Below are 18,128 nucleotides of genomic sequence, written 5' to 3'. Positions count from 1 at the left end.
GATGCATGAAAAGTCCCAAACATAAATCCAAAGTTTTCAAGAGACCTACCGCAAACAATTGGATGAAATGACAGACATGATAGTAATCATGGAAAAACTATCATAACTAAGAGAAGAATAGGAAAAGAAGATAAAAGGCCTTAACACCATTGTATTGGATACAAGCACACAATCTAATCGGCTGAAAATGTAGTGGATGTAGCAAACATCCAATTAGCTCAAGTAGAGTTCATGCTTAAAGATCAAAATGAACTTCTAGACAAGCTACGATAGTTTTTGCTCTACAAGGGTCTAATTTAGCTTGTCAAGCACTAGAAAAGAGAAGCAAATATTTTGAGACCGAGCTTAAGTTAGAGCAGATTCAATGAATGGAGCTATCCCTAAGCTTCATATATAATGAAGAAGAATATCAAAAACAAATTGTAAAGCTCCAGTACGAATTGCAAGTGGCCCAAGCACAAATCAAAGGCATGAAGACTATTACAGAGGAAGACATCACACAGTAGGCCACCAAAGAGATTGAGGCCTTGCAATTTTTGCAATGCATGGAAGAGATGGAGAGAACCACTTCCCTTCAAAAAATAGCACCCCTTGAACATGAGAAAGAGATAGGTCCAATTGATAGACTCAAAGTGGAAGTGGAAAGAGCATTAAAGATCAACATCAAAACAAGAGATGGAAGAGATATAAAAAGATGCCGTGGTGTGGGAAGATTGAATTTTTCACTTAGAAAATGTGTCTCAACTCACCTTCAAGCAAATCAAAGACACCTGGAACCAGCAGTCTCTACCATACCCTCTAATCAAGTATGAAGTACTTAAAGCCAAAGAGTGGCTACTCAAGGATCAAGTTGTAGATGGAGCAGAACCACACACAATATGGAGAAAGATCTGGTTGTGGAGGCACCCAAGGTATCTCATTCTTTATACACAACCCCATCCAGAAATCAAGAAAGACCCTAAAGTTTGCCCAATGCTGAGAGTTAGAAGCTAGGGTAGCCACCAAATAGCTCTCATGAAACATCAAATGTGGCTCAACTACCCCAAGCTATCTCCACCAATAGGTAAGCCCACTGAAAACCACATGCTCAAGGCACTGACAGATGCCATAGGAGTGTTTAAAATAATTTCAGACATGGCATGTATTATAATCATAAATATAGCCAAAACGGTCCTAAATTACATCCAGACCTTCCATCCGGCAGAATAGATAGATGTGCCCTAGGTATCATTCCTTGAAGGAAACCAAGGGTTATGCTATGATCTATCAGATCAACCTCCCAATGAAGTCATATATGGCCTCTATGCCCAAGTGATGTTCTTGCACTCTTATTACATGCAAACTTTTGAAGAGGCATTTTATGTAAGATTCTTCACTTTTAGAACCAAATTTTGGCCCTATGATAGAAAATGTCAGTGAGAGATTTATTGGTTGTTTTTCTATGGAATTAAAGAGCCCAAGTGATCTCCAATTCCTCACCAAAGGCGACAAGAAGCTACAGATAAATTATTATGAAGCACTTAAAGCTCTACAAAAGTAGCATAAAGCAAGAAATCCCAAGCACTACCTCACCATAAGATAGCCGTATATTGGATGAGCTAGTCTAGGAGGGGGAATGTTGGCACCAAGCTAACGAAGTTACTTTTTTTCAAGCCCAAACATTGTAATTTCACCTCATTTTTTAATGTAAAATCCATAGTTACTCATTTATATTGTGGATTTGGCACCGACTTGGAGTATTACGGGCAGTTACCTTGGAGTTCTTGAAAGTGTTCTCTTCACATTACCATTTCACTACTATGTTACCAAAGAGAGCAGGGTTATGAGATGTGATCCATCACTAATCTCTCCATAAAACAATTATCTCTCCTTGATATCACAAACCCATTGAAGATACCAAAGAGGATGGGGTTACAAGATGTGATCCATCACTAGTCTCTTCATAGAACAATTATTACACCTCGATATCACAAACCTATGAAGATACTAATTTTTGTTACTTTTCCAAGTAGTGGTACTCATTAACTTATAATCTTTCCTATTAAGCCAACTCAAGTGGACACTTTTTTTTCTCGATTTTGAGTATTTTAGCATTTGAATGTTTTGAAACCAAACATGTGTTCTTAAGACACCATAGATATATAGCTTATGAAGTTGGTTTTCCATAAAATGTCTCTAATTCTTTTTTAATGAGAAACAGGGCTTTATTGTCTGAAATGAACTATGTTTTCTCATCTTGGTGAGTTTTTGGAGTTGTTGTGGTCCAAACAGATCAAGTTTATGTGTGTGTGTGTGTGTGTGTGTGTGTGTTTCATGGATATACAGGGTCCAAGGTTAATTGGAGAGAGAACTTTATTGGGCACCATCGCAAGTTTCCTCATCACTATTCAAAATACACTGCATTTTTCATATGTTGGATCAATTTTGTAGATTTTGGTATTGAAATGGTCTAAGTTTATCTTAGATTGATGTGTGTATTATACAAACTGAATATTTTTAGTCACAAAAAGCAGTATAATTATTCAAACTTAGTAAAAGTTCTTATAGCACAATTAAGACATGATTTAGTGATTAACATTAATGATGTTGTTATGGACAAACAAAGAGTAAGTAATAGTGACATTACATTGCCACATTCAAATGATAACTAAGAAGTAAGAGAAAGAGACAATGACATATATAGAGTCAAATGCCTTCAAAGACATAATGTGTTTGAAAACATTTAGTTTCTACATCACAAAGTTACATTAGTGACTTCTAATCCTCATCCACATTTTGCCATTCTTGCTCTATGGCATTCTTTGTATTGAGCCTGAAGGTCTACGCTTGAAATATCTTAGAAGCTTGATTGTATACTCTTCATTGCATTCTATAAGCATCATATATCAATCCATGTGACTACCAAGCAATGCTAATACACCAATATCTCCTCCATATTGAATAACAACATTTTCTATCTTGAAATATTGGTTTACTATTTACCATAGGTAGCAATGTTTACGTTTCATTCCTCCTACAATGAGAGTAAGGTTGAGTTAATGAACAAACAAAGTTTTTCAAACTATTGTAGATAATAGAAATACTTTAACTCTCATTGGTTTCCCATCTTCTTGGAGAGTCCATTTCCTTTCTTGAATTGCATCAAACCATTTGTCATTTGTCTTCATTTGGTTTAAAGACCACCAAATGAGGATGAGTGCTAATTTTTTTTCCATATAGTGAGAATTTTGGCATCTTTGCATATAGGTGTCTTATAAATAGTAATTATGGTGTAGATTACTTCCCATCTTGTTGCACATGTAACATCCAACACCATTTGATGCATCAAAGATCACCTCTTAATCTTTGCACCACTTCTACCTGATGTCTTTATTTTCCCAAGTTTGTATTAGAAAGCTTCATTCCTCTGCGCCTTCTTTGCTTCATCCATGAAACTCGAGCCATGAAGGCCCCCATCATTTCTCCCACAGCCCAAGCTTTTGGGTATCTATTTTGAAGTGTTGTAGAGGCTTTGGGCCTTGCATTCGATGTTTCTCCATTGAGGTGAAGCCAATCTCGGAATAAAGCGTGATATGTGCAAATAAAAACAAACCAAGATAGTCTCATTTATCACCAAGGAAACCAAGCTTTCCATATTTTGAAACTACGATTAAGACATTATTTGTTTGAGGAATCTCTAAACTCTTAACATTAATAGGATAATTTGCAGCCATGGATTGTAGAATGAACATTTTCTTTTGCCAAGAAATATTTGCATATGCTAGGATATACAATCTCTCCTTGATAATCCACTTGGGATGACTTATCCATCCAATGGCATGCAAGGTCTTGGAAAATCAAGCTTGTTAGGGACTAATCTAAGCACACATATAGAGCATGGATTAGAATTCACATGCATGGCTCCACCACTCACCAGATCTATAATTGCAAGGGATTGCTTTGTCCTTTGTCTACTAGGTCCATCTATATCAAAGAACACCTTCTTGTATTGTTGTTGAAACTCTAAAAAGAGCATCATATCTTTCTCATCATGGGGTTTTTTCAATTCCGATGCATACTTGTCCTATATTTTCTTGTAAATGATTTTATGAGTCCAACATTGACAAATTTGGTAATTAATATTGAGGAATACTTACCATATGAAAAAGTTTTTATTATTTCAAAGCAATTGATTCTTTACCATGCTACTAGTCATGCTGCTATTTTTTTGCCTAAAGAATTGTAAAAAAAGTGTTGTATCTTGTAACCTTTTGGAATATTTGATGGATTACATAGCTATGGGAGCTATTGTTGTGCTTGTAATGTTTTTGAAAGTAGTCATTTATTTACCATGTGTCATGCTCCTACTTTTATGCTTATTGCAATGTTAATAAATTTTTGTACATTGTAACCTTTAGGAACATGTGATGGAGTATATACATATATGGTAGCTACTCTAATGCTTATATCAATGTTAATAAAGTAATAGTAAAGTTTTTGGGAGTGGAAATTTTTTTACCATGTAGTCAAGTTCTTATTTTCTTGCTTATAGCAATGTCAAGAAAGTATTGTACCCTCAAAATATTTTGTGGAGTATAGAGCTATGGGAGCCATTGTGGTGCTAGTATATTGTTTGAAACCAATTAGTTCATTTCCATGTAGTCATGCTCTTACTCTCATGCTTATGGCAATGTCAAGAAAGTGTTGTACCTTGTAACCTTTAGGAGTATTTGATGTATATATCTATGGGAGTATATTGTTTGAAATCAGTTACTTCCTTACCATGTAGTCATGTTCCTACTCCCATGCTTATAGCAATGTCAAGAAAGTGTTGTACCTTGGAACATTTAGGAGTATCTGATGGAGTATATATCTATGGGAGCTATGTTGTGTTGAGTGACTATGCAACATGTTTGTGCTCTTGTGGGCATGTATGTGGTGATAGGCATATGATATGTGGTATTCCGATCTGACGGCCATGGAACCACCTTGTGAGTTAATGGAGTGAGATTTAGGAGTGAGCTTTGGAAGCGAGCTTTGGAAGCGAGCTTTAAGAGTTATTTTTTTGCAGGAACAAATCGCTTACACACAAAAATGTGAAAAGTTAGATCCTGAACTCTCTTGCAAAGCTCACTCACAACCTACACTGGGGGTATACATAGATATACAAGGTAAGGATTACTAAAGAGTTAAGAGCTGACCATGACATTCCAAAAACATTATCACCCTATTGGTAGTTGCTACTACCATGGTTAGGTTGTTGATTCATTGTGTGGCCTAGATTCTCATTGCCCATTGATGCTTCCCATCCTTCCTTTCTCTAGATTTTTAGTCAAGGGATTTAGGAAAACAAAAACCTTGCTTGATGTTTCTTTGGTGTCATGTATGCACAAGTGTGCTCTATTCATGGAAATCTTAAGTCTCTGAGTGAATTGATTGTAGCATATGCTCATCGATGAGGGTAGTGCGAGCAAGCACTTTGGTTACTTTTAGGGAATTTGAAGTGATAGGTTTTCTCTAGTTGCAATAATCTATGCTTTGAAGGCATGTGGTGTTGTGCAAAAATAATAAGTATGCAAGCTAATCAATTAAGGGCAACAACAAGTGACCATATAAGATAAACTTCATCTACAAAACATCAATTTCTTACTCATAGATGAAATGAGTGCAGGATTCTTGATCATTTTCTACCAAAAGTGTGTTTTCAATCAATCCGTGGGATGTAGCTAACACGACTACTAAATTGAGGCTATAAGAGGTTGTCAATCTCTTGGAAAATACACTCAATCCCTATCCACTCAATGAAACACTCAAGTGTATGTCAGACAACAAAAGATAGTTGTCACATTGGCAAGAAAATCTTTATGGTTCATAGGTCTAGTAAAACACAAGTGCCTAGGGTCTCAAATCTACATTTCAGCCACTTGCCAAAAAAATTGCTTATTATCTACATGACTAATTTGACCTAACCTAAATTGGCCCAAATGCACTCAAAAGCTTAGCATTGATGCCCCAATACCCCTCCTATAGGTAAAATCCAGTTTCCATGCTTATTTTGTAAGTTATAAGCTGATTAGCAACACCAATTTCAAAGAGCCATCATAAGAAACTTGCATCATTACATAGAGCTTTCACCTGTGAATGCGTTAAAATAGACGTCACTTCAAAAAAATGGACAATCCACGAGGGCGATACGAGCATTGGAAGAAAGAGGGAGAGTACACAACGCTTAGAGACAGAACAAATGATTCATTATCTGAAAAAGGTTTTTACAAAAGTTAGCTTTTATACCTTAGCCAATGTTCAAAAACGACAAACTTGCTTCTCAAATCTGGGGTAGGAAGGGACTTGTGACCATATGTTGTTAATACTCAATTACAATTTGGAAAAATACAAAATCTGAACATATGAGCTAAAAATTTCCACTATAGAATGCCTGACAATGCTGTTGATCCTTGTAGACCATGATTGGAAGTCGAAGGCTATATTCTAGCACTACCTACTTGAGGATTGGATCTTGGTTGTGTCCAAATAAGGTGTTCTTGCCAACTAACTTTGAATCCTGTGTATCCATGGTGCATATAACACACACATGTGATATCAAACCATTTGGATCACTACAACTCCAAAATTTGGCCAATATGAGAAAATGTAGTGCATTTTAGAGAAATAATCTTTGATTCTCATTAAAGAGGAACAGTGACATTGTATGGAATACCAATTTTATGTCATATATATGTGGTATCTTGGAATGCGTGTTTGGTTTCAAAACATTCTTACGTTTAAAACTCAAAATTGAGGGGAAAAAGGTGTCCACAGAGAGTCTACAAAAAATGTTAAAAACATCAACATTCCTTGCTTTGACTTGAAAGTGTGTGAAACTTGGGGGAAGAGTACTTTGAGGCATGCAAACAAGTATTAAAATTCACATTGTGATTTGCACTTACAAGAAACAAAGGACTATGAGATTTTATCAATTATAGGACCAAAACATAGTCAAAAATTTGAGAAAGGAGCCTTTAATTTCATTTTTGAGAGCAAATCTTGATGGGAAACCAACCAAAGCATAAGAATTCAAGACATGAAGTCACTGTTGAATAGTGGGCTGATTATGCCAAAAGATTATCAAGTTTCAAATGTTTATATATTTCTTATGAGTTTTCTCTAGCTTGACAAATTCAAATCAGAAAGCATTACTTGAAATTGGTCTTCAATATGCTAGTACACACATCATTCTAAGCTTAGACCATTTCGACATCAAATTCTACAAAATAGGCCCAACACATGAGACTTAGTGTATCTTGAAGAGTAACAAGAAAACTTGTGCAATGTCCAAACAAGGTTTCTCGCCAACTAACTTTGGATCCCCATATATCCATGGCGCATACAACACACATGTGTGATCTTAAATCTATTTGGATTGTTACAAACTATAAAAATCAGCCAAGATGAGAAACACAATTCATTTTAGAGAAATAAGGCTTGACTTTCATTGAAGAGGAATAGAAACATTTTATGGAAAACCAAGTTCTTCAATTGTATATTATATGCGGTGTCTTGAGAATGCATGATTGGTTTGGGACCGCTTGTGATTGTAGTTGATGATTGGTTTGGGACCGCTTGTGATTGTAGTTGAGTCGCGTCTACCACCCACTGCCCGACTAGTCCCATTGATGCCTTGCCCACATGTAGGGATCCCTGTGTGCTCTTGGTGGCCCCATGTGAGGCAATACCCCCACATGGTGAACTCCACGTAATATGTCATAAAATATATTATCTAACCAACCCAAATGATTTTCTCATATTAAACTAATCATTTAATGTGGAAAAATAAACAGAAACAAGGGTTAGAATATAGACACGTGCTTATGGATCTATCTCAACACGAGGCCAAGGTTAGAGGGGTCCAAATGAGAGAGGGTATGTCAAAGAGCAAGGCTACCTAATGGAGCTTAAAGAAGCTTCATTAAAGACCTTCAAAGGTTAGTGTAAAAGTCCTTAGACATTAGGTTAAGCTTGGCCTATGCTTGAGGTGCTTGATGATTAAAATGCATGTGATGCTTGATAACTAAGGTGCATGCTTAAGCTACGCATGAGCTTGGAAAGTCAAATCAATCCCTACAAGGAGGGGCGAGCCCTTGAAGCTAGGGGCATGAGTGAGAGAGAGCCCATACTCTTGCTAAGCTTGCACTTGATGAATAAGGTGCTTGAGAAGCTTCCCATGCTTTGGGGGGGGGGGGGGGGGGGGGGGGGGGGGTAAAGGTGCTTGAGGAGCTTGAGTCAAAAAGTGCTCTACAAAGGAGGGGGCGAGCCCCAAAGCTAGGGGAATGATTTGATCAACCCCCCACTCACCCAAAGGACACCCCTTCCTGAAGGGGCACAAGGACACGTGTCAAACTCTCCCTATGCTTAGCCACATGGGGTGCCTACGATTGGCTAGGCTAAAGAGGGGTCCAATGAAAATTTAGTTATTTAATTAATTGTTTAAAGTATTTTCCAAGTCCTCTCTCTCAAAGGGGAAAGGGGGACACTTGTTTGAAGGATGGCATGGTTGCTTGATGTGACTAAAGCATGTGATTAGCTAGGCTTGTAGGGGCCCAATCGAATTTCAACTTGGGCTACAAGGAGAGGTCGACCAAGAGAAGCTAGGGGTGTGCTTGGGGGATATACTCTCTCTCACACACTCTCACAAGCTCATTCTCACTTGGACAAAGTGCAAGAGCTCCATCTCCTTCTTCAAGCTTGTAGAGAAGTTGAGAACCTACACCAACACACTTGGCTATGGAATGAAAACCCCGCTAGCTCTCTCCACCTTTGAAGGTGTTTGAGGCCTTGGGATTGAGGCTGGGGATGGTTAATGCTTTTTACAAAGTCTATGTCATGCTCGTGATGCATGAAGCTTTCCATCTTCATTGCAACACCTAGGTCACAAAGAACACAAATTGTATTGTACCAAGTCTCTTGTAAAAATAGGAATTATCATAACACTATTTACAAGAGAAATATAACAACTCTAGTAATCATTAGTTCATGCCATTTTCATAGATCCTTCAAGCCATCTCCAACACGTGCTACACCTAGCCACTTATGTGTTTGAAAAAGTGGTGGTGAAAGGTGAGAAGACCTTGTATATAATTCATCCTTAGAAGAGGTTTTAGGCTTTCCCTTGACAACAATGATATCAAAGCTTTGGTACATCAGTTTGGCTTCAATTACAATTGATTTTGGTAAGAATCGACACTTGAAAAGCTTCAAATTTACAAGGAAATTATGTATTTGGATTTCATGAATAAGCCTTGGAATTTCTTAAATCTCTCAAGAAATTGCAAAAGAAAATTCCTCTTGCAACACATGAATACAACCCAAATAGGCTGGAAGAATTTTAATAGGCTACAAGATTTATACTTATTTAAGATGTTGAGAAGATTGTGTTAAGTCAATCTAGGAAACAATTTTGGTAGTTTGTGGTTGGGTAGGCAAATGGCTAAAAGTGTGACTAGATAGAAAGGTTGTCTTGTCTTTGATGCTCAATACTGCTCCATGGAGAAAGACAGACATCATCACACACAAGAAAAATTACTTTGTTATTAGAAGACTATTCACTTATCACATTTTCAACCAAAATAGCCCATTATGCTAAGTCTAGAAGCTACACTTGGTGATTTGACCACATTTTGATGTCACATTTCAAAGCTTTTGGTGGAAACTCCCCAAGGACATCCTATTGATGACAGACACATTGAGCATACATAACACAAACTGCAATCTGCCCTTTTGATGCATCCTATTTGCCACAGATATTGATCAAAGCTCTCCCAAGTCATCTGTTGTACAGATTTGTGAAAAATCCTTGCATGTCCAAAGAAAAGCAAAGGAAACCTCCAGTGAGCGCTTTCAAAAAAACCACATCCCTATCTTATTCCTAATTTGTATGGAGCTTCTCGGCTCAACCCATTTAAACATGTTCCAATCAATGCAAACTCCAAGCACACATAGTGTCCAAAACACCCTTGAAAGATTTTAGAAGTACACGCTCAGCTATTATTCACACCAGCATGGAGAGATAGGATCAATCCCCTATCCACCCAAGCCCAGGAGGAATCCCAATCCTCGAGCGAGTACTTCCGAGCGGACAAGAAATCGAGCGAGAATAAGCAACGAAAAGATTAGATCAAGATCTCAATAGTTACTCTATAGAGTATAGTGTAGCAAAGTAACCATGTTGCATCTCAAATAGTCTCAAACAAAAGAGCTATACTCTTCCTGTAATGTGTTCACATACACATCTCAAATAGTCTCAAACAAAAGAGCTATACTTTTCCTGTAATGTGTTCACACACATTAAAACGAAAGAGTTATACTCTTCCTGTAATGTGTTCACATACATTAAAATAGTCTCAAACAAAAGAGCCATACTTTTTCTTTAATGTGTTCACATACACATTGATACACAGTCATATCCTTTCTCCTGAACCATCTTGTTGAGCATATTCTAAAACTCTATTTGTGCAAACTTATTCTCCATCGTAAATTCACATGTTGCAATTGTCATAAGTTCGTGCACAAATAGATCAAAATTTGGTAACTCAAATGCCACATATCCATCATAATGTATAGATAGCTCTTGAACTTGAATGATGTCCTTTGCTTGCTTGAGTGCCACGTGTAGGCTGCTTTGTGAAGGCATTGCATGTAGTATACCAACTACTCTAGAGGAACCATTGGACTATTACTAGTGTGTCCTTCATTCCAATGCCTTGTGTGCTTTCAATAGCAATGCGAACCTTCTAGAAGATTGAGAAGGAAGATTTGTTCACCACTAGCAAGTTCAATAGGCTTTATCTTCACCTGCTCTCCCATTAGAGTTAATGGATGCAAATTGAATGCATTAGTTATTTCATAATGTTGTATCACAAAAGAGATAGAAAGTGCATAGATGCTATCGTCAAACATAAGAACAATCTTGTGGCCACATTGTCGTCCATAAATGGTTATGTGACTAGCCATGGTTGATTGCAGGATGAGGATTTTCAAACTCCAAGCAAACCTTTCCGAGCAATCATAAAGAGGAGAAAAACCCCACAAGATACATAGAACTTAAATCATAATAGAAACATTTAGCATCAACTTAGATATTACAATCTATCTATCATTGTCTTTAAACGTCTAGAGCATTCCTTATGGAGAATTTAATCATCAACCTTTATATTAAATCCTTGATTATCCAAGGTTATGCTTCCTCCTCTCAATCACGGCTTGTGTTCATCAATATTCAAGCCATGGTAGATGCTTGGACAAGTAAAAGAGTGTGTGTGCGTGTGCGTGCGCGCGTGCAATGTTGTGGAGGGGGGAGGAGGGTTTCTCAATATATAATATTATTGCAAGTGCTTGTAGGGAAGTTATAGAAGAAGTAGATTTGGTAGATGTATTGGTAGGTTGGAGCCAATATGGACAATGTGTATTTGCAATCTTTGGTGCTAGATTGTACCTTATTGAAATTGGGGAGAATTTTTTTGGGTGAGTGACTCCATTTTGTATAGCTCGCAAAAAAGATCTTTCAGCGTATAATCATGACACTTGAGATGCGAAGAGGAAAAGGAAAATATATTTCACATCACATACTTGAAAAGAATAGTTTTCATGGACTACGGACTCTTTTAGAGTTTTCATGGTGAGTTGCAAAAGAGGAGGCCCCACACGAGGACTTTGTGGCCAAGGGCGGGAGAGGTGATGAAGATCATAAGGTAATGTCGACATTAACGATCATTACCACTTGCATGCAATAGCTTGGCAATCACCTCTTATGCAGTGCCTTCACAATCACCTCGGCCCCATCTTTCGACGAGAACAAAGATGAAGAGTTTGTGTGTGTGTGTGTGTGTGTGTGTGTGTGTGTGAGAGAGAGAGAGAGAGAGAGAGAGAGAGAGAGAGAGAGAGAGAATAAGGTTCTTCTTCCACAATTGCGGGATCACTGCCGAGGATTTTTTTCTCAAAAAGCAACCTTTTTGGTCGCGCGTCAAGAAAGACTTTGATGCACCGATGCCCTTGTTCAACAATCTCTACCTCCACCTTCTTCTAGAGTTCCACAAAAGTGGGCCTGACTCCACCACTGGGCAACGAGCTCTGCATGGAAGGGGTGTGCATGCTCTCAACCAATCTAGCCAATTACGCTCTCTCTCTCTCTCTCTCTCTCTCTCTCTCTCTCTCTCTCTCTCTCTCTCTCTCTCTCTCTCTCTCTCTCTCTCTCTCTCTCTCTCACTCAGACTCACCGCCACCTCTGGTATAAGTCACTCACAGTGCTCGAAAAAATCTAGGTTTACTGTAGCAAAAATCTAGGTTTAGTGTAACCCCACCTACAAATTTTAAGATTTACCTCTAAATTTTAAAGTTGAAGGTGAGAAAACCTCCAAAATTTGAAAAATAAATTAGTGTAAATTGGTATTAAAACCTTCAGATTTAGTGACTTTACCTCAATTGTTTGTAGGTTTGACAAGTTTTTGGAAAAAAGTTTTTTTCGAGCACTGGTCACTCACTCTCAGCTAAGTTTAGTGAATTTTCAATGTCGTGTCTTGTTCACTCGCAGGGCTTCTCTCTGCCACGCACTCTTAGAGTCTTAGAAGCAAGTCGGACTCTCTCTCTCTCTCTCTCTCTCTCTCTCTCTCTCTCTCTCTCTCTATTTTTTGGAAAAAACTTTAGAAAGGCATTTCCAAAACATAAGATAAAAGCCCGTCCAAAAGACTCAAAAGTCACTCAACGTCCATCCAATTGATGGCTTCAACCACAGTGGCAATGCTCGTAGCATGCATCTTCTAAGAGCTCTATGATAGAAGTCAAAATTCATGAGCCTTCTTCCTCTCCTGGCTTATGCACTAATTAGACACCTCTTCAGTTCCTAACAACAGGAACATTGATACGCTGATTCTGGTTCTACATATCTTGCTTGCATCCAAACCTCTATGGTGGCTTTGGAACTCTGGGATCTCATATGGACAATGTGAGAGTGAATGGCGCATGAAACACAGTACTGCATTTAGGCGTAAAGCTTGGAAGTTGCGTACACATCAGAAACGCAAGCATCCTGCACATCTCTCATAGCAGCTTGTTCAACAATGTTCCTTACAAGAAACTGCTTGACAGTGGGCACACATCACCCATAGTTGGAGCACCTAATGGGGTTGGTGTGGCCTCTTCCGTGCTTGTTATGTCCACGGTTGCGGCACTTACCGTCATGAGTGCTTATGCGGCAATTGCTTCTGCTTACCATCTTCTACTGATCGCTCAAGAAGAAGTCCATTTTCTTATATGGAGCAGTCGTATAAACAAGCTCCTCCCCGGTATCCATGGCATCATATTCTCATGAAGAGATAATGCTTGACACAATGAGAATTTTGTACTTGCTTTCTTTTATTATTAGATACTCAGTACCCCCTTGAATAGGCCCATGCATACTAACACATCATATTTCCATTCGAAAGTAAAACTGATCACCAACTTCTACACATGGAATAGAGCCAACTTCTACACATGGAACAGAGCCAACAAATTTCTTTTGCTGCGATTTACCGTAAGGCCGTTAATCTGAATGATGCTGCTAGCCTGCAAGTCTGGTCTACCACCTTTGTTGGCATTGTACAATTTGAGTGTCTAGATTACCTCTTCATGAGGAGAGACAAAAATTGGTGCTCCTATAGCTCTAGCCTTTATGGCCCGTTGGTTCGGAGATTTTGATTCTCTATTCCTTCTTTTCTGGTTAGATTGCTCGAATGTGGAGGCTTTTGTGCCTATGGGTAAACTTGAACTTTCTTAGAGTGGGATGACGTCCTGGTCCTGTGTAGCTAACATGACGGTAGCAATGGGTGATACGGCTGCAACCTCTGGTGTATGGGTTTGCCAGTCCGGAATCGCGACAGCTGTAGTAGGACGCCCCATTTGCGAACAAGGGACACAGTCCCACAAAAGGGCACCATAGTTGATGTAATGGGTGCCTAGACCGGCTACCATCACGATGTCACACTAGCCATCCGTGCTTGCAGCAGCGGCTGGCCTACCGCCTGCACGGGAAACTGCTGCTATGGCTAGCAGCAACAGGAGAGAGAGTCGAGACCCACTGCTTGCTCCCCATCATCCCCACAGCCTGCTCTCCTCTCTCTCTCTCTCTCTCTCTCTCTCTCTCTCCCCCCTGTATATATATATACATACATATATATATATATATGTATATAAAGATATATATATACATATACATATATACATATATATATATGTATATATATGCCTAAATTTTTTTTATTTTAAAACCTCTCCTTTCGAATTCACGTTATACATTAACATGATTACATAGTGCACCCCCCGAAAGTATATATATACGTGAGAAACTCACTTTAATAACTTTGCTCGGTTTTAAGCTTGCTCGGATAAGTTGGCTCGATGTTTGGTAGAACTCAAGCCTAAGTTGATTTTGCCACTGAAGCAATCTCTTGCACTCGAGATTACTATACCCAAGATTACTCACCTACACACATTAGCACATCAAAATCAAAGACATGGTGATGTGGTTACTACACATGTCTCTTAATGGTCAGAATGAAGATCCAATCCTCAATGAGATTATTTTCTCCTGAAATTACTTTGCTCAGCTCCGTCATCCCACCATAGACCCCATGAGCCAAGAATCAAACCTGGATCTTTAAACACCCATACAACCACCTTAACCACTAGACTAAGGTCCCATTGGCACTATCTCATTGATATGATAATTGTATGGAAAAGAAGCTTGCATCTTGCAAGACATTACTTCAAACAGAAGAATTCCATTTTGCACAAAACATTGCTTAGACATTGTGGGCCAATCATAATTATGGTACAGTTATAGCAATTACAGAAACCCAAGTTAGTAGTAATCCCTACAAATCCCTCGATTCTAGCAAAAAGAAATAGTTAGGGACACTGGTTTTCATCATCACCATGGAAGTGAACAGGTGAACAAAAGAGCTTAAGCGCACACATAATCCTATTTCTGCATTGTATAGACACCAGTAACCTTGAGCACACCGGTAGCTTTAGTGAAGGCAAACTTCAAGCCATCACACAGTGCAAGGATAGCACCATAACGGAGGCCTTTGGTGAAAGAACACTTAAAGAGAGTGTCAATGTCATCATCACTAGCTTTCAGTTGGATAAGCTTTCCTCTACAGCTCGCCTTTGCAAAGAGTTCATCTCCAAGAATAGCTTTTATTTGTTCCTCAGAGAGATTTGGGACCTCAGCAGCTACTTTGCTCTTGCCATATTTGAGACCAGGCCTGTATACCATTTGGCTAAGAATTTGCTTTTGGATGGAGGCTCGCAGATTCAACACATTTCCAGTGAATGATTTTTTAGTATCAGGCACATGTCCATTAGGGTGTGCTTTCTTAGCCTTTGAACCACGACTAGCAACTGCTGTCGACCTTGCTGCTATGTACTCATCATCATCATCTTCATTGTCATCATCATCATCATCGTCATCATCAGCAGCAGCGTCAGTATTCCCCGGAGTAAAACCTTCATCATCTGTGGAGTCTGAAGCCAGCCCTTTACTACCATCGACCTCTTCTTCAGAATCCGAGGCAACAAGCTTGCTCTTTTCCATACTCGTACATTGTCTCCCCTTCCTAACATCTGCAAACACAGGTTTTCATAAACACTTAGAGCTTCACGTCACCTTCTCCTTCAAAAACTCCTACACAGAAGGAAAGGACAAAGCGAGGCAGTCTTCTTACCATCCATACGGAGGACAGTCTCGGGAGCCGACTTGGAAGCATTGGCATCAAAGAGTTTGCCGAATGCAGAGGCAGCATTCGAGTTATCAGCCTGGCAAAGAAGCTCCTGGATGCGGCCTTCCTTCTCTTGCAGAGACTGCTGAAGCTCCTTCACAATGTCACCTTCGTTGATGACTCTCTGCTTTTTGAGGCTTTCGATTTGAGTCTCTCTCTCCTCCAACATCTCCTTCAGCTTCTCCACGTCTTGGCAGGAATCCCATGGTCTCACTCGCTTTGAGCCTACTGAGCTTGTGAAGGAAGCCATAGAACACACACACGCAGGAACGCTCTCATTCTCTCTCTCTCTCTCTCTCTCTCTCTCTCCCCGAGTGCACAAATCAGACTTTAAATGACATTTTACCCGCCAAAGCATGCTTTTTAATTTGATTTGTTAGAACTTAGGGCACACACCCACCACCCACTCATGTTGCAATCAATCATGATGAACAAGCTATGCTTAAACCCTCACGCCGCCGTCACGATGGCCTCACCCCTCTAGAATTGTTGGGGAAAAGTGTGTCTGAGCTTACAATCATGTCGCTTTGAAATTCAAAATTGCCAGTTGAGAGCAACTGGAGTTTGGAAAAGGAAACACCCACAATGTGAGGAAAAATGACAATTGCTAATGGTGGCAACTGAGAGCTCATAGTTTGCTGATTCGTGCTCTTGAACTTGCAAGACATAGTGTGCATAATTGGAGCAACTCTTCCCTAGCGCACCAATGCCTTGTCTCACACGGAAGGGAGTGGGAGCTCAATTGGATTGCTTTCATAGTGCACATTGTGGGTAAGGGGATAGGCTTAAGCATGTATGAATGAGTGTAGTCTCCTCTCTCAGTGAAACATTCTTGTGCTTGAGGGCCATGTGGGTGGTGTCATGTGTAAAGGGTGAACCTCCAAATTTGTTCCACAATGTGATACATTGATGTTGCAAGAAAGCCTCATTGAATGTGGGATCTCCCGATGCATCATGAAGCAAATCACTTCTTGTGTTATGCATTCATCATGAGCTCAATGTTTCACTTCTATGTGTCTTTTGGGATTCCGTACAGTTGCACTCTCATGAGATTCTTTCAATATTGTGAGGTGTCTTAATGAGACATACCCACTATCTCCGATTGTGTGTGTGTGTGTGTGTGTGTGTGTGTGTGTGTGTGTGTGTGTGTGAGAGAGAGAGAGAGAGAGAGAGAGAGAGAGAGAGAGAGAGAGAGAGAGAGAGAGAGAGAGAGAGAGACTCTAACCCTCATGCCAAGCAATGATAGTTCGTGTATGTTTGGATCTCTCTCTTGTGTAAGCATGAACTGTAGAATTCACCAAAATCACAAAGTAGTCACGATCCCCCTTGATGAATGTGTGTGTGTGTGTGTGTTTGAGAGAGAGAGAGAGAGAGAGAGAGAGAGAGAGAGAGAGAGAGAGCTCCTGCCTACCCTAAGGCCTTGCTATGGGTAGAGTCACCTTGATATAGTTGTACTCTAGGGAATGAAAGTATAGATTGCACCATAACAAGTCAATCCCATTGGTATCCCATTCACTTGCCTAAAAGAGAGCCCATTGTTTTGGACGTACATGTTGTTGATGGCCCATGTAGACCTGTTCTTTTGAGAAAAGTTAAATTGATTCTTATAGTGTTGGTCAAACCATATCCTAGCTATGCATTTATTTGAGTAAACCTCTAAAGGAGACATATTTTCCATGGGTGTGCTCAAAGCATAGTTGAGTAAAGCATTGATGTGGGTGAAGGGTGGTCTCCCCATGATGGGGAATATGCTTGTAGCATTTCTTTTAGTCAAGAGAGAACACATAGTGCACATCCTCTGGTAAGTTAGAGACTACATCATTCAAATATCTACCAAGATTGGATTTTAGCGGTGGTGGAAAAGTAAGGCTTTTTGATTAAGTAGATGGGCGTCAGATGCTTTTACCAACGCCATTGAACTTGTATTTTTATCCCAATGGCATTGACAAATATCTCGATATAAGCATCGGCATTAAACTATCTCTATTATAGTCGGTATTAGCATTGGCATCACAATCATTATATATCGATTGTGATACAAATGCTAATATTGATTATGATAAAGATGCATATATCGATTCTACAAATGCCATAATATATCAATGATTATAAAGACAATTGCTATGTAAAAAATTGGGGTGCCAAATCTTGCATGAGAAACAAGAGGCTTTTCCTGAACAAGTATGCATCAAAGAAAACCAATAGAACTTCAAATGAAAATGAGATAGAGATACACATAACTTTTGTATTTGATTACCTTCAAATTGTACAATACAATTGTGAGCAAAACCATGTCCATTTATAGACTAAATGTTCGATTACAAAATGGGATGTGTG

General features: G+C 39.2%; 1 protein-coding gene across 1 annotated transcript; it reads right to left on the bottom strand.

Moving 5' to 3' along the window:
- Nucleotides 1-14,762: 14,762 nt before the first annotated feature.
- LOC147465614 (uncharacterized) lies at nt 14,763-17,004 on the bottom strand. The gene is made up of 2 exons (XM_086511940.1): nt 15,738-17,004; nt 14,763-15,636 (listed from the first exon to the last, which is right to left on the bottom strand). The coding sequence occupies exons 1-2, from the start codon at nt 16,147-16,149 to the stop codon at nt 14,990-14,992; spliced, it is 1,059 nt and encodes a 352-aa protein (XP_086368066.1). The 5' UTR covers nt 16,150-17,004; the 3' UTR covers nt 14,763-14,989.
- Nucleotides 17,005-18,128: the final 1,124 nt, after the last annotated feature.

This window comes from Adiantum capillus-veneris, chromosome 1 (assembly GCF_014529385.1).
Source record: "Adiantum capillus-veneris isolate H3 chromosome 1, ASM1452938v2, whole genome shotgun sequence".
Taxonomy (NCBI): Eukaryota; Viridiplantae; Streptophyta; class Polypodiopsida; order Polypodiales; family Pteridaceae; genus Adiantum; species Adiantum capillus-veneris.
Note: the sequence above shows the minus strand (reverse complement) of the source record. Positions and strands in the feature narration are given on the sequence as shown.